We start from the raw sequence: 21,211 nt of genomic DNA on the forward strand, positions 1-21,211 counted from the left end.
ATGACAAATAGTCTTAATGACACAGTGAGGAGCAACACAACTGCAGCCAGTTGGCGTATGGGTTAGAAAGAGCACCGGAGCTGTCTGCGGCGTTATGGCGGAGCATGCATTTGGCTGAACGAGGTTATGGTTCACAGTGGCGGCCATTTGTGTGGGGTAAGAGAGCACGGTGGAGGCCATTGCGTGAGGTAAAAGCGGCCATTGGAGAAGGACAGGCCCCAACGGTGCATGGCAGGTAGAGAGGTTTCTCAAAAGCAGCTCACTGTCGGCAACAAGACAAAACAAAACACACAAACACAGGTGGTGACGTCAGGCAGGCAACATGACAGTACACAACACACATGTGCATGTTACAACAAAGCTTCACCCTGAATCACTGGGACTCGCAGTAACAGTACAGAAGCAGCAGATAACATGCAGGTTAGTGAAGCCATTCAAAAAGCAACCCTAAGAGTAGGTGACTTTCATCATTTAAAATGGAGGTTTCATGGAACTGGGTTTCGCCATTCGGGTCCGCACCTGGATTTCCGGGGGCGACAGAGGTTTCCAGTTGTTGGCTTTGAGCTGGTGGAGCTCATCAAACTTCAGGCTGATGTTCTCGATGGACAGCTGGAGCATGTCCCAGAAACCGGCCAGGTCCTGGGAGACGGGCCGCGGGTGTGCGTTCGGGTTCTGGTACAAAGCAATTGAACAAATACACAAACGTACACAAACACAGAAGATGTTCAAATATGTATCACACATTTATAATAATTCAATTTGACAGCAGGATCGGCTCTAACCCACAAAGTTATTGAGAATTCAAATTACACAAACTTGTTTTTCAATAAATCAGGCACCATATTCTAGATTTGGAAACTAGGCTAGTATCCAGATTATTATGCAACACGTGTGAGATATTTTGACAAGAAAATAGAAGAATAAACATCTGCAGAAAAAGGTTTTATGCTGCTTCAACACAACCAGTGTAAAAAATCCCTGTTTCTCAGGCTCTAGTTTTCACACTGCAAGGTTTATTTTTGAATGTCAGAGACAGTGAGGGTGAGCAGGAGCACACTCCACACTCGATGCATAGTAAATGAGCACAGGCCTGTCAGACTGATTTGTGCAGGATGATGTCAGTGTTGGGGGTGGGGGGCTGGGGGGGGGGCTGGGGCTGGGGCTGGGACCAGCATGCAGAGGATGAGGTGACACATACCAGATTCTCCTCACACAGCTCCCGGAACTGCTGGAACTTCTGGGACATCAGGAGCTGGGCACTCCCCACTGCACTGCGGATCTTCCCCAGGACTGCAGAAAGACGCAGACACACATGCACGCACGCACACACACACGCACACACAAACGCACACACAGAATTCACAATGCAATTACTCACAGAACCGCATACTGCAGGCATGTTGCACCGCTAACAGAGAGGGTGCATTAGTAATGCAACAGAGACTGGTGTGCTAGAATCCTCCCTCATACATTGGAATCATTAAGGGAAATAAAAAATAATTACTGAAATACATTTGGTGCTAAAAGTGTCTTTTAAGAACCTGATGTTTTATTTCGGTCACGACAGCAGCTTGGCCGACTGATATATGAGAGAAGACAAGGCAGTGCTGCAGAACCCGACTCCGCCAGTCAGTCTTATTGACTCACCTCCCTATGAGAGGAACTGTCAATGCATGCATTAGTCAACATGAAGAGAATGGGATCAGGAAAAGAGAGGGGGAGTAATGAATCTGCACTACAGACACAACCCCTAAGGAGGTGTGTGTGTGTGTGCGTGTGTGTGTGTGTCTGTGGTAGCCTGAGATCTGGGAAAACATAACCTTGAGACAGCCAGCCTGCTCTGCACGTTCTGTGAGAGAATATCTTGCCTGGAACCATAACAACACACTGGCTGCATACGTAATGACATTTTCAGTAAGACTTGAAATCAGCTGTGCGGTAAGGACAGGTACAAATGCACTGCCTGCTGCCCGAGGCCTGTTCGCTCCATCTGGTGTGTGCATGTAAGTATAACATATTTAGACCTGAGCATACAGACATGTGCTGCTGCTGCTGTGTGTTGCATTTAAAAATCCAATTGCTGCCTGTGATGAGCACTGAGAGGAACCCCTTGACTGTGTGTGTGTGTGTGTGTGAGATCATCATATGTATCTAGAGGCCAGCAGCGGCCTTTAGATAAGTATGCACGGTATGTCTCTGGAGGCCAGAGGGCTTGAGACAGGAACAAGAGGCTATTGTGGTCCAGAGGAGAGGAGAGGAGGGAATAGACCTAATATCACAACAGACTTTCTTGTCTTCCTATCTTCAATATCTCGGGATTTAAATCCTGTGATCCGACTCACTCTCATCGGACAGCTCATTCTCCATCTCGTCCTGCTCCATCTGTCGACACCAGCCCTCCATGCGCTCCGTCTCCGCATGCAGCAGCTTGAGGAACCAGCGGCCGTCGCGGGGGCACACAAATCGGCCGACGGCCTCCAAATTGTCCGCCTCAGGCTCGGCCACGGTGTCCATCCAGGGGTCCGGGGGGGGCAGGATGGACGGGTCGAACCCCACGTCCCCGTAGTCGTCCCCGGCGCAGGCGTGGTAGTGGTTGCCCGAGCCTTGGATGCTGACGGTGGAGCTGGCATTGTCGCGGGAGTGCTGGCGCGGCATGGTGGCACAGTGGCGAGGTGGCAGCTCGGGGGCGTCGTCGGGGTCGTCGAGGTCGGCCTGCACGGCCGTGGTTACACTGTTGGACCGGGTCATCCTGCGGTAACTGGGAGAGGAGGCAGGGAGAACAAAGATGTTTTGTTATGCTGATGTGATGCAGCGAATGATTACACATACTCATATTGTGCGGTAATAACAGATCTTTCCTTTTCGCAGTAAATCTGTTTGCTCCCTTGTCTTGGTGGTGCACCCAGTGTGAAAAATGGAAATGATCACAGCGATCTCATGGAAATGATCACAGCGATCTCCTCACTGATAGTGATGACAACCTTTTGTAGTGTGGAGCGGCCTTTCAGCGCGTGTGTTGTGTCACCTGGCTCATTCAGGAGCAGCAGAGTGTGCAGCCGTCCACAGAACTCTGCTTTGTGAGCACACAAACGCACACATGTACACACACCTGGGAACCTTCACTCCAGCTTGCTGTGCCATGTTGCATTTGGCCCAGAGGCAGTGTGACAACTGCTGGGGCAGCGTTTGCCAGGTCCCTCCAAAACACACATGCTTACTCTCATGTGCAGAGATTAAATCAACACACACACATTTGGCTACGTCCCCCTGTAATGAATGGGTCGCCAGAGGGATGCGGGAACTGGTATGGAGGGGGTAGGGGGGCAGGGCTAGCTTCACAGCGATTGGAAGAACCCCGAAATGTCTAATCAGAGCCAGATTTCAACTCAAAGTGGTGAAAACACAAATCATTTATTAATAACTACAGAAATGAGCCAGAGCATCGCTGACTCAGAAAAAAAACACTGACAACGTTGCAGCAACTATGCACAGCAGCTACAAAGATGCACATTTGAACTCAGCACACAAGACCTCATGCAAACTTTGAAAATCTGGTGCACCAAGCCTGCAGTATCCTCTGATAAGCCAAGTCTGGGTTTACGTTACAACATCCGACTCTCGGTTTGCAACAGGCTGCAAATTAGTGAGAAGAAACAACTTCTCCATGCCAGATAAACGACCCATTCAAATGTGCATGCAGAGTATCCCGAGGTTGACCTGCCTGCAGAGTGACACACACACGAATGATCACAGCCCCAGCGAGCCTGCTTCAGCTCATCTCCGGACGCACGCTCTTCCTCCTCGCCGCTGCCCCTTCATCTCTAACCTCCCTTTTTTCTCATTCATCTCTCCTCTTCCGTGAACACGAGAAGAAAAGGGAGAGAGATAGCGAGAGAGAGAGAGAGAGAGAGAGAGAGAGAAACAAGGGAGTGGCTTCGGGGAGATCAAATAAGAGTGTGTGTACGCTTTATGTCTACGTGCCGGCAGCCCGCAAGTGTGTGTGTGTGTGTGTGTGTGAAGAGCAGTTAAAGAGTAACTCCTCCGAGCAGGTGTTCAGTTCTAATGACCTCAGCCTGCTTTCTATCAGCCCGCTAACAACTTCCTGCAGGGGCAGAGACGGGCAAGGCCAAACACGGCCCAGACAGAAAGACAGACATATCACAAGGCACGAGGCAGAAAGAACAAGGAAGGTCTTCGAGAGCAAAGTCGACGTGTGGGGAGAAAAGAAAACGGAAATATGAGGAAGGAATGCAGGAGCGGGGGGGGGGAATGAAGCAAGTCAAAAAATGCCCAAAGTCCATGTTCTGATTAAGTTCATGTGGAGAACATTTGTAGAGAACGGTTGTAGAGTCTTGGGATCCACATGCTGAGTATGTCAGAGGGCCACTTTAGATCCAGGTCTTGAGTCTAGATCTGCTTTCAGACTTGTATTGGACTTTCATTTTCAGGAAAATGTCCGTACGGGGCTGTATGTGAGAACGCAAAAGTTAGAGTCAGTTGCTGTCTGGAAGAATCTGGAAAGATTATAAATTTCTCAGGATTAAAACGAAGAGCCAGACACGTAGAAGACGTCAATGAAGATGTCCACCTTGGAAAGACAATAAGATTAGAGAGCATTTGGTGATAAGGCCCAACGCTTGTGTCAATGTGCTGTAAACAAAAAAACATAATTTCCTCAGCTGACTTCTGCATGATCTGCCCAGGGGTTAATGTCTGCTCAAGTCTCCTGTACCTTTCCTCTCATCTGCAGAAAGCCACAAAACCCCAAAATACCGAAGCATCTACAACCAAAAACCACCTGCTAGCTGGAGTAGGATGGAGTAGGAAAGGCCACTTCACTTTTAAAGTAGTTTGAATGACTGAAACAAAAAAATGTTTCAAAGTTGCACAAGCACCCCTGAGGCCTCCTGTTAATTTGTCCTATGCCAGTAATGACGACGCCTCAGCTGACAGTGAGGTCGAGCAGGTCCTCTGAGTAACGTTTTCAAGATGGTCGTGCATATGGTTTAGTCACTATGGGACCATGAGCAATGTCCCAGTGACTGCAAAGACATCTGGGGACCACCAAGCTCAGACCCTAAACTAGCAAGGCCCTAAAAAAACAATAATTAACGCATCACATTTTTTTTTTTTTAAATTCACTATTATATAAAGGAAACCCAATGAAAATCACAAATTTGATTGACACATTATTAGAGCGAGCGTGTGTAGCTCGTGTTCAGATCTGCCCTGAAAACACTTCTGTGTAAAGACAAGCATGTTTGTTGTGTTCGTCGCTTTTACAGCTCTCCTCCACTCCTACGGTTAATCCTTGTTCAAACAGCAAGGCGAGGTTATGACCTGAGAATGGTGCTTATAAACACACACACATGCACGCACATGCACACACACGCACACACACGCACACACACACACTCTCGAGTCAGTTAGAGCTCTGAAGCGAGGCCGTAGGAGTTTGGCACTGTCACTGTCTGGAAATGTAATGAAGGGCCAGCATGCCTAGACCTCCCAGGTACACACACACACACACAGACACATACGCATATGCACACACACACGCCAGCAAGTAAACAATCAAACGTGCACCAACAAAAACACCGTCCTGCCTACTACACCAAACACGAAGCAGAGTAACACACCGGCTTCATTGCAGCATAACATCCCGGCCTCAGCAGACTAGAAAGTGTCTGGATGAGTTAATATTTTTCTTGGCCGCCACAGGAACTCAGTGCTTGGTCAGTCAGCTGAGTCCTCCCCTTTCAGAAAGCCCCTCACATTCCCTGACACTGTGTGAGTGTGTGTGTGTGTGTGTGTCTGATGTGCTGCCCTCCGGCCTCGCTCCGTGACCTCTGATTAAAGGTGATGCCTCTCTGAATTCCTGCGGCGGCCACGGCGTGGAAACCTGTACCGGGACTGGATTTGCACCAAACATGAGCTCATTGTTTTGACAGGGTTGAATGAAAAACAGACAAAGGAGCCGTAAACGCCTGCGTGTCCGAGCAGAGGCCTCGGTGCGTCTGGAGCGATGGGAGCTCACTGGGCTGCTTCTTCTGTTGCAGAGTGAGGGGCTGGAGCTGACAGCCCAGCAGTCTCTCCCTCTCTCTCAGTCCTCTGAACTAAACAAACCCAATAAAACTCCCTCCCCTTCTCTCTCTGCCTCCCTCCCACATGCGCACAAACACACACACAACCTCAAAGTAGCCTGACTCACAATGACTGCAGCAACAGATGGCTGTCAACTCACACCCTCCACCTTCCCAGTCCCCTGCACCACATCCTCTGGCCCAGCTGTCACTATGGGGCCCCCCCCTGGCTGAGGGGGCTCTGACGCCAACCTCCCACTGAACTGGGGACAGCTGCTGCGGGAAGCCAGCGCAGGGGGGCGAAAGCTTGTGCACTACAAACCTCTCTCTGTCTCCATAATTCCTCTTCCTGTTCGTGCTCTCGCTGCCTCTTCCCTCCCATTAGACCTATCCAGTTTCACTAACACAACCTCCTACTGGTTCCCTCTTTCCTCTCTACTCACCATCGCTCGTCCTCCACCTGAATTCCTATCGACTGGAACTTGGACTGCTCCTCTGAGGGCCCCTCTTCCTCTGGGTCCACCTACATACAAGAGAAACTGTCAAAAGAAAAAAAGACTTTTATTTTGAAACTTCAAATGGGCGCATCCACAAACCTGGATCCCTATGGAGAGGCACTTGCGGAGCGCTTCCCTCTGAGCCTTGCTGTCTGCGGAGACGTGTGCTACGGCGGAGGTGGTGGCGGTGGCGGTGATGGTGATGGTGCTGTTGGTGACGTGCTGGCTGGCGGGGCCGTGCACCTGAGCGTTAGCCGCCTCTATGGCGGCCGTCAGGGCCTTCATGCTGTCGATGCTCTCCGTGGAATTGGACAGGCCCGGCTGGGAGCTGATGCCCGTCCGCAGGCCCGAGCCCCCGTCCATGTAGGCGTCCTGCGCAGACTCCGTGCTGCTTTGGGCCGTGATGGAGATGAAGGGTTTGGACGGGGTGGTGCGTGGAGGGACCGGGGGAGGCGTCTTCTTGTAAGTGGTGATGCATGACGACACTGCAGGAGCAAGAGAGATAACAGATTGAAATATATCTTTCATATCTCAATCAGAATAACTGACTCACACATCATATGAGGCCTGAGGAAACAGTTGAATAAGGTCTTTTGAAACCCTGAGTCAGATGATGGGATGAGAGTAGGGTTATCTTGCCCTCAGCTTCACTTTACCAAACAAACTACACTGAACTGAATGTTTTAAAGTTTGGAAGAAGCAGGAAAAGTTGGTGTTCAGAAAAGGAGAGTGTTTGAAAGAAAGGTAGAACTGAGGGGCTTTATGGGAGATGAAGTGCTTTTGCAAACTGTAGCCTAAACGTGAGGATACTTTGTTTCTGCTACTTTGACATGACTCGTAAACATATTATTTTTGTGGGGTCGACCAAGAGACACTTGTCCTGTCAATAAAGGCAAAAGGCCCGAAAAAATATAAATATTATTTGTATCTCTAGGGAAGCACAAATGCTCCAAACCATGGAAAACTAAATATGTAAAAAAAAATCATGAAGGGTCAGCACGTCATGTTTTTCTATGGTGCACAAACATGCTACCGGCAGTGGAAACATATGCTGTCGCTTAATGTGTTAGCTGTCACCAAATTGCTGTTGACAGTTAACACCCTGACAGCTCACACACACACACACACACACACAGACACACACACACAGGTCTCTGGTCCCTGTGTTGGAGTCGAATGGACAGTAGATTAGGGCCAACATTAACAAATCAGAGCGTCATCTAGTAATAGGATTAGTTTGTCAGCCACTTGACCCACTGATCTAGATGGTTAAGCCCTCGACGGAGTAACTGTACAACACTCAGAACAATTTGATGGTGCACAATATAAATATAAATCCTCACTGCTTGCATGAATAGCTGCAACTGAAATTCTATTAGGGTTAAATGGTGTTGTTAACGGCGGCTGGAGGGCTCGGCACAGTTTAAAAGCTTTTTCGACTTTTAAATCCAAGCAAATAGATATTTTAGAAATCAGGCGCTGCTCAGCAACACTCTGCTCTCTCTGCCTGGGTTCTCCCTCGGGTTACAGCTGCAGGTTCTGCACAGACAATGGAGCCTCTCACACCAACTGACTCAGAAGTCTGGACGTCTGTGCAGCAACATGCCGACAGAACACAGCCTGTCTAAAGAAAGAGGACCATCGGCCGCCTCCTCAAATGACACTACGCCTCGGAATCTCCTTCCTCGCCTGGGCGCTATCGTCAAAACTAGGTCGCCCTCTCTAACTGTGCAGCGCGGCAGAATCTAGGACAGCGGGTTTCCTGGATCCCTTTAATCCCTTCCAAAAGACAAACATCCTACCGCGGTGTGCGCATGCAGACAACTGTTGCTAACCACACCCAGCAGGAGCAGCCATGTCTAAAACTATTAGCCGCCGTTGGCTTCCAGTCTCACTGACAGCTCCGGAGAGGCCCTCACGTATGGGGAGGCCAACAGGGGGCTGACTTCATCCTCTTGAGTTTGTCAGAGTCATCCGCCGCCCTCCATCCGTCCTCCCGCCACGCCGCCAGTGATTGGAGGAGACCAGGTGAGATTGGAGTTCAGGTTTTGACAAGCTGGAAAGTCCTCAGACGGGAGGAGATCACAGCTGCTAATGTGTGTTTCTTTGATGGCAGCAGAGCAAAACCACAAGAGAGACAAAAGAAACGACTTGGTGCGTTTCCTCCTACAGCTAAAAGTCACGTGTCTTTCTTTTCGAGAGAGAACGTATATGGAGGAATTAGTGCCGAACACATCTGAGCATGCAGCGTCTCGACCTCTCACAGGTGTCAGGTGAACATGGGCGACATCCAGGGCTTCTCTTCAGAGAGGTCGACGAGTACAGACCCACAAGAGAACAAAAAAACACACACACACAGTGAACACACACATGCACTCACACAGAGGGAGAGGCCGAGGTCCTGCCCCTATCAGCCGTGGAGGTTCAGAGGATAGAATGTCAGGCCCTTTCAGAGCTTCTATCCCCTGAAGTCATCTAAAAGTCAGTGTGTGTGTGTGTGTGTGTGTGTGTGTGAGTGTGTGTGTGTGTGTGACTGTTGAACACATACTTCCGTGGGTGTGTGCTCCTCCTCATCAGCTCAATACAGAGCTGCATGAAACAGGAGACGACGCGCCGGGTCCCACCCCGCTGCCGCTGCGAGAGCCAGACACGCCAGAGAATGACAGGGGCTTCAAATGCCGAGACAGGTTAAGTAAACACACTCGGGAGTCAGAACATGCCCACGCGCACACACACACACACACGCACACGCACACAGACACACACACATCTGCATGCACGCATGAGGCTGCAGAGGCACAGAAGTAACGCTGACACAAACCAGCTCCACGTTTCAGCCCCTCCACATCAAGGGAGACCACAGACTTCCTGCCACTGATATATACGCTCCATCCGTCAGGAGCCGTTTTTCAACAATGGCCTGTGACTCCAATGCAGGCGTGTGTGAAGACGTAACCAGACGTTTAGCCAAATGAATGGAAAATACAGCAACTGGGAAATAGTTTCTTGTTGGTCTTTCTACAGAAACAACTGGCCTGATAAGAGAGAGAGAGAGAGAGAGAGAGAACGAGAGAGAGAGAGAGAGAGAGAGAGAGAGAGAGGCCAAGTTTCCACTTTCCACAGCAACGATAAGAAAATAGTTTGATCCTCTTGCAGCCATGAAAGCATCGGACAACCTCGCGGCCCCGGGACCTCCCACACACACACACACACATAGACAGACAGTCAAGGACAGAGTGAAGTAAGAATGTGACGCAGGATTCCACCAGACCCTTGAGAAGGAATGTGGAAAACTCTCTTCACCAGACGCTGATAAACAGCAGCGACGGCCCAGAACTGTTCCCCTGTCAGTGTAATGTCAGGTTAACACCGCTTTGATCCCAGATTGAGAGAGAGAGAGAGAGAGAGAGAGAAAGAGAAGGGGAGAGAGAGACGTCATTCGTGTTCTCTCGAGTGTGCAACAAAAACCGAGAACGACTTCCTCGCTTAATGGGAACGTCTTTGTGGAATTCCATCTCCACACAGAGGTGGGTGCAGCCTGCTGGGAGCATTGTCATCCTGAGGAGGAGAAGAGTTTGTGAATGACAAAACTCTAGTGGCCCTCTGCCAAATCCCTCTTTTGACAAATGCTTCAAACGTCCCATGCCGACAAGTTGGTTTGAATAGCGGCTCTTCTTGGCAGAGATCGCCCCCCCACACACACACACCACACACACACCACACCCCTCCACCCCTGGGCCTGATAAAATCAAAGAAAGCCCTCTTCCCTCCCCTGACACAAAGCAAAGTCTCCATTCATTTTCGCCGGCTTTCGGAAAACAAAACACAGACTTGTTGAGCCTCCTGTTTCTGGGCTCGGCTGATCACTGGTTCCCATTTGTGCCTCGTTACATATGTGTACGCCGTTTTCCTTTATTTAATCATCGTGCTCATGCTGCTGGACAGATTGAAGGCAGGCGGCTGCCTTGTAATCTCCAATCTGTGTGATAGGCCACTTCAAAGAGCAGACGGTTTGGTTTAGGAGGGGCGAGCTCACGGGAACGGGCTCCCCCACGCGGGGGCCAAGGGCACATCCACCACCGTCCAAACAAATACAAAGCCAGGAAAGGGGGGCGGTCGGTACGGGGGGGGGACATTGACAGCTGAGCCCAGCTGCACTGTGTTTGGGACCAGGGTCTGCCAGAGGGGAGAGGACGGAGCAGAGCGGACAGAGGACGAAGAAGAAGAGCAAGACTGAGGAGGAGGAGGAGGAGGGTAAATCAGAGTTACTGCCCGGCTCCGTCTGCTCCATCTCTGTCCATTTGTCCGTCCCGCTCTCCCTGCCTCACTTCATCACACACACACGCACTCGCACAGAGAACCAGCTGGAGTCCTTTGTGACCGCATCTCCATGGTGACTCATAGCAACATGAAGTTTGCTGGGAGGCTTGGAGTTTTACCAGCAACAACCGGGGGGGGGGGGGGGCTTCTGTCGGCCATTTGTTTACCTTGACAGGGTAAACCGCAGCTGCACTGACACCCACCTCGACACCAGCGAACGAGAACACACAGCGGGAAGAATGGGCCGCCCAACGTGGAAGTCGAATATAAACACTGGGTCATCTGCATGGAGAGAACAAGGGAGCTGCTAATGACTTTTTAAATAATGCCTCTTGCCCCGGAGCTTGAGCTTTGTGCCGTGTCAAACTCTACAAACCTGTTTGTCCTGGACGCCTGTCAACAGGCTTGTCACTTAGTTTCTGGGACGGGGTCACGAGATGAGAATAACCTGAAGGATTTAAACTGTGTGACGTGATGCTGCTCCTGTGAACAACAGACACATCAACACGGCCTCCTGTCCTTTATATTACTGTTTGAATGATTTATTTAATTCCAAAAAGTTTAGGTTCTGTGCTGAACTAGCTGAAGTGATCATATAATGATCAGCTAATGTTGCAGAGAGGAAACAAACCCTGCACACACCACATACAATAGAGCTTTGTCCTGTGAGTCACCTGAAAGCCTCACAGAGACCCTCATGTTCAATCAACGACACTCAGCCAGGAGGGGTCAGAGGTCAGCAGAGAGGGTTTCTGCTCTCCAGATGCCTGAACTCTCTCAGACACAATAGCTCACTGTGTGTGTGTGTGAAGGTTGCCGACTGCAAAGGGCTTTTTAAAGAAGTATATTCAGCATGTGCGAGTGCATTTTGGTTGAGTTCTAAACATCCTGCACCGACTCCTGCATCCCAATTGATTTGTTTGGGCCTGACTTAAACATGAGGACGCATATCGGCGCCGAACATTTGTCAAATGTCCCTCGGGGGTCCTCGGGCCAGCGGCGCTATGGACACGGCCGTGTGCTCAGTGTGCCCCTTCCGACAGAAACCCGTGTCAACAGCGGGAAACTGCTCTGGCAGCCTGCGTCTCCTGAATCACCAGATAAGAGCGTGTTTACAACTGTCAGCCGCCGCTAAATCTGGCAGGCAGCTGCTCCCTGTTAGGCAACAGACTCACTTCACTTAACCCACTTTCCTGTGTTCCAAGTTCAAATAGAGAGAGCCTGGTTACCTGCATTCCTCCTTTTATTGCTCCACACTCTCCGCAAACTGTCAATCAGTGACAGGCGGCGAGGAGGCATGCTGAGAGGTGAAATCGTCAAAGGGGGCGGGGAGATAACAATTGAAAGTTAATTTGCGCTTTAGAGTTCACATCAGGTTCTTTGTTCAATATTTTTTTATGTCTTTATTTAACAGGGATAACATTCTTCTTTGTATATGCACCCGGTAAGAAGTCCCTTTCAAAATATAAACATCTAATCTAAACTGTGTAACTGCCGATGTCAACACTGTGAATACCGGTTAGATGACATTCAGTGCAGGTGTTATTATCCAGGACTCAGTAGAAATATGTAATCCTGAAGTTCCTCCCTGTACAGTACAGAAGCAATGGGCCTAAGCTCCTGAAGGGAGGGGGGGGGGGGGTTCTTATTTCGAACGGCTCCAAGCCACTTCCATTGTTCTCCAGTGCTCCTCGGCAAAGGGCTTTACCCGGACTAGTCCACGACCACATGAAGAGACACATCAGTCTTTTGTTTCTGTCAGAAAGACCTGCCTGCAGGGGGCTGAAAGAGAGAGAACAGTCACTCAGCATAAAGGCAGAGAAGTTAGGGGGTGGGGAGATAGAGAGAGATAAAGAAACAATAACAGAGAGAGAGACAGAAGTGAGAAGAAGTGAGGTTGAAAGAGCTGGGGGGACTGGGGCAGGGGGGGTGGTAGTTTTGCCGTGCCGTTTCCTTCGGTTCCTGTAAATTCCATCTGCTTGGCTGGGCATAAACCTGAGCATTAGGCTAAAGCTAACACACCCACACATCTCACGCATGCTTTCACTGCTCTCGCTTCCCACAGCGTGGCTCACCGAGCGGCTCCGACTGAGAGGAGCAGCCCGACTCTGCCGGGAGGAGTGACACATCGCATGTGCCGACAATGACAGCATCGGCAACTGAAACGAGTGGTGGAGCAGCTCAAAGAACAGAGTCACGTATCCTGGAGGAGTGTGTGTGTGTGTGTGTGTGTGTGGGGGGGTGATCAGTTAGTCATTTAATGAAACTAAATGTGTGACTGAGCAGTGACTGGGTCGGCGTAACTCTCGGAATATGTAACTTGTGAAACACGAGAGCACAAAGATATAGACAATGAGTGACAGAGAGGCTGCGTGGTGGCAGTTTGTGTTGCTGAGTGGATAACACAAGCCACTTAGTCCAGTGTGTCTGCTCGACCGTAAATACCCACAACAACACCGCCATGTTGCCCCGACACTGCTTCCGAGCTTTTAAGCACAGCTGCCTGATAAAACATGACAAGGGCTGAGAGTCTGTGGAGTTACGGCCGGGTACAGGAAAACATAACCACAGGCCTGGGTGGGGGGGGGGGGGGGGGGGTTAATGGAGGCTGGGACGGAACAGCCAAAACACGCAGGCAGACAGACTCGGCCTTGAGTGAGAGGGCCGAGACACAATGCCGGTGTCATGTCATCACGCGAAAGGATCCCCGTTTCGCCACAGCTGCTATTTACATATAAATGCAGCAGAATGTGGTCAAAAGTTCACGTCGCCCCCAAAACCACAGCAGGGCTTCAACCCAGAAGTCATAACTGGAATGACTGGGCACTAAAAAGGAGCAGGATGGCAGTTTTTACAAGCGCCTGAGTTTACTCTTCCAGGAATGCCGTGAAACATCAGCGTCGGGTGTCGTCTCACAGTCCTGGGCTTTTTCTTTTTTTTGCCTCCTCCCCTCTCCTCCGCATTCCTTCCCCCTCTCCCCCTGTTTGACGTTCTTTGTCCTGACCACTTGCACATGGAGGGGAAAGGAGACACTGGCGGCCTAATCCACAGCCAGAGGCATGCTAAAGCCATCTGGGCCCAAAACCAAACGTCAGGCCGTCCGCGGGTCTCCTATAGGAGGAGGGGGGTGGGTGGGGGGGCTGGAAAAGTTAGGGGAGACGGAGAGGTAGGAGGTGCAACGGGGGGGGGGGGGGGGGGGGATTTGGAACAAGAACCAGGCTACACTGACGCATTCTGTCTTTTGTGGTTTCCAGTCCTGACCCCCTGACCCTATACATCCTGTCGGAGGAGAGGAGGGGGCGGCAGAAGAAAGACGAGATGGCAGCTATAGGCACCGGCTGCATGTGTGTGGGTGTGTGTGTGTGTGTCTGTGTGTGTGTGTTTGTGTGTACAAAGTAATGTGCAAGCATGCATCGGGATTAATAATCACATCTCCAGCCTGAGCTGTCTCTTAGGTGTGATTTCTCACACCCCTCTTTCCTGTGTGTTTACATCCACTCCCTGCAGAAATTTGCAGGGGGGTGGGGTGGGGGGGGGGGACAATGGTCTCTCCAACATTCCCACTCTCCTGCTGAGAGCACTCGTCTGTCTCCTGCATTCCTTTCCCCATTCATCTCTTTTCTCTCTCTCTCTCTCTCTCTCGCCCCTCCTGGACAGAGAAAGACCCTCCTGCTATACTCTTAACACGGGGGAGGGGTCCGAGTGTGCTGTCTTAAACCGCTGCCCCCCCACATCCAGCCTCCTTGAACACAGCCCCCCCCACCCACCCTTGTCTTTCCTCTCCGTTTTACTTGGTTAGTGAAGCAGCAAAGCTCAAAGAGAGAGAGAGGGAGGGAGGAGAAAGAGGAGATGCATTCTTTCTCTCCCTCTCTCTGTCTCTCAGTGTGTACCAGGGGTGAGTTGTGGCTTATTTTTAATGACTGGTTAAAAAAAAGGAAAGAAACGAGGGAGGGAGGGAGGGAGGGAGGGCTGGGTCTCTTCCCCGCCGGCCACTTGCACACAGGCTCAGTCTCACACACACACACACACACACACATACACACAGATTACTGTAGCTGAGTCTGGGACTTTCACAGAGAAGTCTTTAATTTGCACTAGGGCCTGGCCTCCCACACTGCACAGCCCAAACCACCCACTTACAGCCGAGCACCATTCCTCCCAGTCACTCCGACGAGCTCCCTCCCCTTCCAGGGCGAGCGAGAGCAACATGAACTCTCCACCGCACAATTTAGCTGTCAGGAAAAAAGTCTCCAAACTTTCTGCAAAGACAACAGAGCATGTGTTTCTCCCACTCTGAAGAAAGAAAAGAAAAGCTCCACCATCTTCCTTTGAGAGGAGATCTGATTCATCCCCGCTCATGTTTTTCATTCCCCCGGGGCTTTGGTGTGGGCCCTGCCCAGCTTTAGCATGCAGGAGCCACGAGGATCATCCACAGTCAACGCTGAGGAAATCCTTTCGGGGCTTTGCTTTTCCTTTGGTCTGTGTGATGCCAAAACACAGACAGGAAGAGCAGAAAATACAACAAAAAAAAAGAAGAGGGAGGAGAGGTACCTACCTGAGAGAGCACCCCCCCCTTCCCCATCCCACCCAGCCACCTGATCTAACCTGGGTATCTTGACATTTGTCGGGGGGGAAGGTTTTCCTCAAGGTAAACCACAGATTCCTTCATTCTAACAGGGAACTCTGGTGTGTGTGTGTGCTCTCTCTCTGAAGAGAGTGTGGGGGGGGGGGGAGAGCACTGCCGCAGCCATTCTTTGTCTTTGCCGTAGCCCTGTCAGTTCCTCCCTGTGACTCGCTCGAATTCCCCCCCACCTTTCTCTCTCTCTCTCTCTCTCCTTGTTTCTCAAACTGAGAGCAGGACGACAGGAGTGAATGACAGTCTCCTGCCTTGGCTTCCTGTGTCAAGAGAAATCCAAATGCCCCTCTTCCTTCCTCAATGGCTGTAATCAAAGCATTGCGGGGCCATAACAGGCCGGGGCCCAATTAAGTCGTAAGTAAACACAAACACCTTTGCAGCCGGCAAAGCAAAGCTCCAGGTCCCTGTAGATTTATCCCCATTAACTTTTATTCCTGCTTGAGAGCAAGTACAGGCAGGAAGTCGACGTCTATTCAGGTCACGGAAACACACAATGAGTGAGTGACACTGGGATGGAGCAATTTCGGCGCAGCTATTCAGCAAGTGCCTGCAGGTGCAATTCAGCACAGGTTACATGTGATCACGGGGGATCGGAGCGTCGTATTACACATAATTTGGGCGATATTCAAAACTCAGAGGCCGGATGAGATTACACAAATGAGACTGGCAACAAGCGACAGGCAGATGAGGATACGAGGACATCTAGTGAAGGATTTTATATTGCAAGGGGAGAATTTGCCCCCTTTTTGTTGCCCACATTTGGACAAACCTGATCTACTTTAAACTCAATTTGAAACTTGAAGCAGAAAATCGAATTCAGCCGAGAGGCACAAACAAATTAAACCGACGCTATAAAAGCTGTAAGGGGCCGTAAATCACATGTGTGAGTTTTGAACTAAATGAAATCCCCCTGTTTATCCGATGACTAACTCTCTGAAGCGGTAGAAAAGTGATGCTGAGCGTTCTTTCCCCCCCTCGTGTCAATGAAAGAGCGACAGTGCAAGTTCCCACTGGCTCGCATTCTCAGACGGCCGTGACAGGATGAAGTAATTACTGAGTGGCTGACACACCAGCATGGCGAGGATTTATCTCCTCCAGGAAGGGAGATAGCCAAATCACAGTTTACCCACATCGAGCTCGCAGCCCGGGCTTGATCCCGCAGCTGCGTGACACTGGAGCCACACACAGACACAGTGACACCGTACAGTCAGCATGCATGAGTGTGTGTCTGTCCGTGTGTGTGTAGGATTGAGGTTTCAGGCTGCCAACCAGAAGCTAGAACGGCGTCTTTCTCCTTCCTAGTCCACGTGTATAATGTGTGTTATCAAATGCCTCGAGCCCGGCCCTCGTTTCCTGTCAAACACACCTACCAGCAGCATCAAAGCAAAGGGGAATGACAGCATTATGCAGAGAGGCATGTGTGTGTGTGTGTGTGTCTGTGTGAGTTGGTGTGTGAGAGAGAGGGAGAATAGAAGACAGATGACACCAGAGTACTGGTTAATTTACATCCCCACCTTGAATAATAATTCCACCTTGGAGGCTGCCACTTTGATCCGCTGACACACAGGTGTATTTCACATGCACAGGCATACGTTGCTGAGACAAGGCTTAACTGTCCCTGTAATTAATGCCGGGGCAGGAAATAGGAAAGGAAATCTGTGTGTGTGTGTGTGTGTGTGGGAGAGAGGCTGAGGAACATGGCAGGAGGGGATTGATGGAGAGACATTCCTGCACAACGTTGTCAGTGAACCTCGTGTGATCTCATTGGCTCCCGCACATCAAGCAGAGCGTGCATGTCAGTCATGACTCAGGGGAGCAGACACACACACTCTGATCGCTCACCTCCTCCTTTTGTCCGTCACACACACACAGACACACACAGACACACACTGCGAGTGTTGCTAAGAGCGACGGTGTAACGAGAAAACAGTAGAAAGGGATCAAAGGATGTGAGGGTGAGACACGGGGACCAATCACAGAGGTGAGACACTGGCAGCCTATGTTCTATAAGTAGGGATGCAGCTCCCTCTACTGGGGAAAAACGAGGAGTTATGAATTATTTATTAGAACGTGAGACAGTAAAAAACTGCCAATAAATTAGTTTACAGCAAAAGCATGTTGTATTAAATAACAGCACATCTTTTTTCATTAATATTATGGTTTAGTGTATTTTTAACAGCATTGAAATATTATTCTATTCTATTCTATTCTTCAGTCTAGTCCAGAATTACAAAAGCAGATGTGTTGGGCCATCTCCATAATATTGAACATGAGGTTTACTTGGCTTTCTATGGTTCCTCAGACTGGGAACCACACAATCATCTGTTTAATAAAGTCAAATTAGAAACTGGGTTTTAAAAATATGGATAATTACCAAGAAAAAGTCACAGAGAAATACTAAATAAAGACATCAGGCCCAAATACACTGTGTCTTTAGATGTAAGACATCTTCATTTAGTTTCTGAAGTTTAATTTGAGTCGCCTAAATGACATTAGTGTTACTTCAGTAGTAATCATAGTTGCTGTTTGACCTTTGACTCTCCTGTCATCACATCTCTATTCAAAGTTACTGTAAACGCCTCAAACCTTCACCTGCAGACTATAAGTGGGTCTTTCCCTAAGCGAGTGTTTCATCAGCTTTTCTTAAAGGTGATGACATGATAATTACTTCTTCATAGACACTATGAAGGACCGGGGGGGGGGGCTGCTGAAGTCTTAGCACCTGAAGTGAGAGTAAATACGACTGGATGATTGACAATGATCACTTGGGAATGTAATCACTCACTTCCTTTGCAGCAAACCAGTTCAAACGGCTCAGAACCAATAAACTACGACTTCATCTCAGCCTAGAATGTATTGCTAAACCAAATTCTACTTAAATATTTTTTCTGTGTCAAACTCCTTCGCTTACATTGAAAAGAAAAAGGAACTAGAAGAGCACAGACCTCCACTGAGGCTGGTTTATCACCATACTGCTTGTATTGTGATCAGGTCAGACCTCAGAAATACATTATGTGTATATTAATACTCTAATCGCTATCTATTTGCCGTATTTCTTTCCATAAAGATTCATGTATAACGGTTGAGAAAAGTATGAAAACGTGCAGAGGCCCCGTCTCTCCATGTTAAAGAGAAGAGAAAATAATCCTGCATCCACCCGTTTATTCAGATCCACTTTAAAACGAAAAATGGCTTATTCTTTGGGTCATGTCCCCCCCACACACACACACACAAACAAATCATGAAAATCATTTCTGGAGGTTTTGCATAATCCTGCTGTTAGTCAGACAAACAAATCCGCTTGTCGGAAGTAATTATCCCCCGTTGTTTGGAAGATGATGTTGTGTTTTGACTGTTCACTCGGTTGATCTTGTTCTTGTCTTACTCTTTGTAATGAGGGCTGATGAGTCAGATGTTTCCCCAGAGACATAACAACACACAACGAATCAGAATGAAAATATAGATAATAAAAGGACGTCAAAGCAGGAGGTGAAAACGTGTTCCCTATCTCTTGTTTTTTTCATGAGATGCACCAGACTATATATAGCAAACAGTAACTCTCCGCTTAGAGATGATCCTGCCTGCAGGGAGCCGTCATTCCTGTAACATTTTATAACATTTTATAGCAGAACCGCTTTAAATGCCAATGCCTTTAAACAGCTGGCTCTTCAGTAACGGTGCCCCCGAGAACAGATTCTTTACAGGATGAGCTTTTAGCAGCTACTTATACGTTGATTACGATTTGTGAATGAAACTGAGGGAAACTAATGATCCCACAGGGTAAAGTAGGTGCAGCAGAAATAATGTGATTCCACCGGAGAAACAAAAATGGCTTTAGAGTACGAGCACATAAGATGAATATGAAGTAAGCTATTAAGAACGTAAAATTCTAAAAACTGTTTTACCACATTTTAGGAGAGTTATTGATTTAAAGTGCGGCGGCTAAGGGCGTTCATGCCAATCAACATTTAAATATAATAATAAATACTATATATAATAATAAGTCACATACTAACGTCCTCATAACTTCACAGTTGCTTTATTTCTTGCATGATGATTACGTGTTGGTGACTAAAAGCTTCCTGGATCAGGTATTAACTCAGGGACGGCTCTGTCAGTTACATGATACCAACATTAACCCACATGATGGTGGCCTAGTTGGATCAACAAACACGCGTGTGTGTGTGTCTGTGGTATGTTGGCGTCAGCAGGGTCTCGGAACTGGTCTGAAAATAGGGCGCAGAAAGCTGGAGGCCGAGGAGGAACGGAGCATGGCTGACATCGGTGACGTGCACGGGGCCGAGGTGCGTGCATGACTCACTGAATCACAGATGGTCAGTGGGCAAGGCGAGGCCGCAGACTGCTCGTCATACAGCCAGGCGTTGGGGGCCCCCCCGTCCACCCTCTCAGCCTCAAAGTGGTGAGTGGCACTGGTGGTCTCTTTTACCCATGAGCCCTCAGGGTGGGGGGTGGGGGGGGGGGGGGACGCCCTGTGCCCTTTGGGTGATCGCCTAAACAAGCACAGAAGTCTGGAGATGAACTCTGGTTCCCGGGCGACCCTACGTCTGGACCCAGCAGAAGCATGTGTCGTGAGGCCGTGCCAGGCGAAGGCGCCGTATGATGCACCTGTCGCCTTCCCCCCCAGCCCCCCACCCCCGACGACAGCGATATGAGACTGAAATAGAACAGAAGCTGGAAGGTGTTCAACATCTCTCAGCCGCCGTGATCCGAGGGTGAAGGGAGAGAGCATTAATCTCAGTGTTGTTGTGAGCCAACTGGGATTTATGCTTTTGTCAAAGCTGTCATCTCTGATGGACAAGCAGCTCCCACCCAAGGAGACGCAGGTCGCTCCTCCCTGCAGCTGTTACACTGTTTAACCAGCACCTCGGGGACTGAACTACAGCAACTCAGGTTCAAGTCACTTAACTGTGCAATCCCATATACTGTAAAAACATTTGATATATTATTTATATTCTATTTCTATATTTCCCTGCATTGTTAGTGCCTGTTTACCTATTACTTCTACTGATGTCTACTTTTTCACCTTCTCCTTTTTGCTGTTGCAACCCAGCAATTGTTTAAACTGTGGGAGTAATTAGTTTGTCTTATTTTAACTAATGCTGTTTTATCTTAACTTTACCTCATCTTAATCTTAACCTGATCTGGCCCAGTGAGGAGGGAGAAGAAGCAGCAGAGGGTGGAGCAAGTTCATTTTATAGCAATTTTAAAGCAGTTCGTTGCCATGTTTGATTCCACAGAGGGAAACATGTTGTTAAAAAATACATTTTAAATGATCTTATGTCATTTAGAAATACCATAAACCGTTAAATGTAAATGTTTATACATCCCTTGTTTTCTATGAATCATTATTGTTCGTATTTAATTGCCCCAATCATTATAAATGTAGTCATTATTGAACATTAAACTACTTAGCAGACCATTCTTCCATTTTCTAGTGAAGCATGAATAAGCAGAAAGCGATGTAAAGCTAATCTAGATAAAAGCACTACTTCCGGTTTAAACTTTCACAACAAAAGTCTTTCTAACCGGATGTCGATTACATATATTCCACCACAGACACAATTGTCAGCTTTGTTAAACTATATTAAGACACATTTGTCCCGTATGACATATTTGATCGTTTTATTTCGACAGCTCGCTTATTGTTGCCTCAG

The 21,211-nt window shown here is 48.9% G+C and overlaps 1 protein-coding gene across 2 annotated transcripts in view; it reads right to left on the reverse strand.

Moving 5' to 3' along the window:
• The window catches only part of LOC133932951 (disks large-associated protein 1-like), an 82,741-nt gene that overhangs the window by 978 nt on the left and 60,552 nt on the right, over window positions 1-21,211 (reverse strand). Inside the window, exons 7-12 of one of the 2 annotated variants that reach the window (XM_062379870.1) lie at window positions 6,680-7,065; window positions 6,527-6,606; window positions 2,343-2,758; window positions 1,199-1,290; window positions 520-672; window positions 40-262 (exon numbers count right to left, since the gene is read on the reverse strand). In XM_062379870.1, the coding sequence (XP_062235854.1) occupies window positions 260-262; window positions 520-672; window positions 1,199-1,290; window positions 2,343-2,758; window positions 6,527-6,606; window positions 6,680-7,065 (1,130 nt within the window). In that variant the 3' untranslated portion in view covers window positions 40-259. Of the gene's footprint in view, window positions 1-39; window positions 263-519; window positions 673-1,198; window positions 1,291-2,342; window positions 2,759-6,526; window positions 6,607-6,679; window positions 7,066-21,211 lie in introns of those variants that run through there. The other variant, XM_062379869.1, reaches the window with a different exon arrangement.

The sequence above is a fragment of the Platichthys flesus genome, chromosome 21 (assembly GCF_949316205.1).
Source record: "Platichthys flesus chromosome 21, fPlaFle2.1, whole genome shotgun sequence".
Taxonomy (NCBI): domain Eukaryota; kingdom Metazoa; phylum Chordata; class Actinopteri; order Pleuronectiformes; family Pleuronectidae; genus Platichthys; species Platichthys flesus.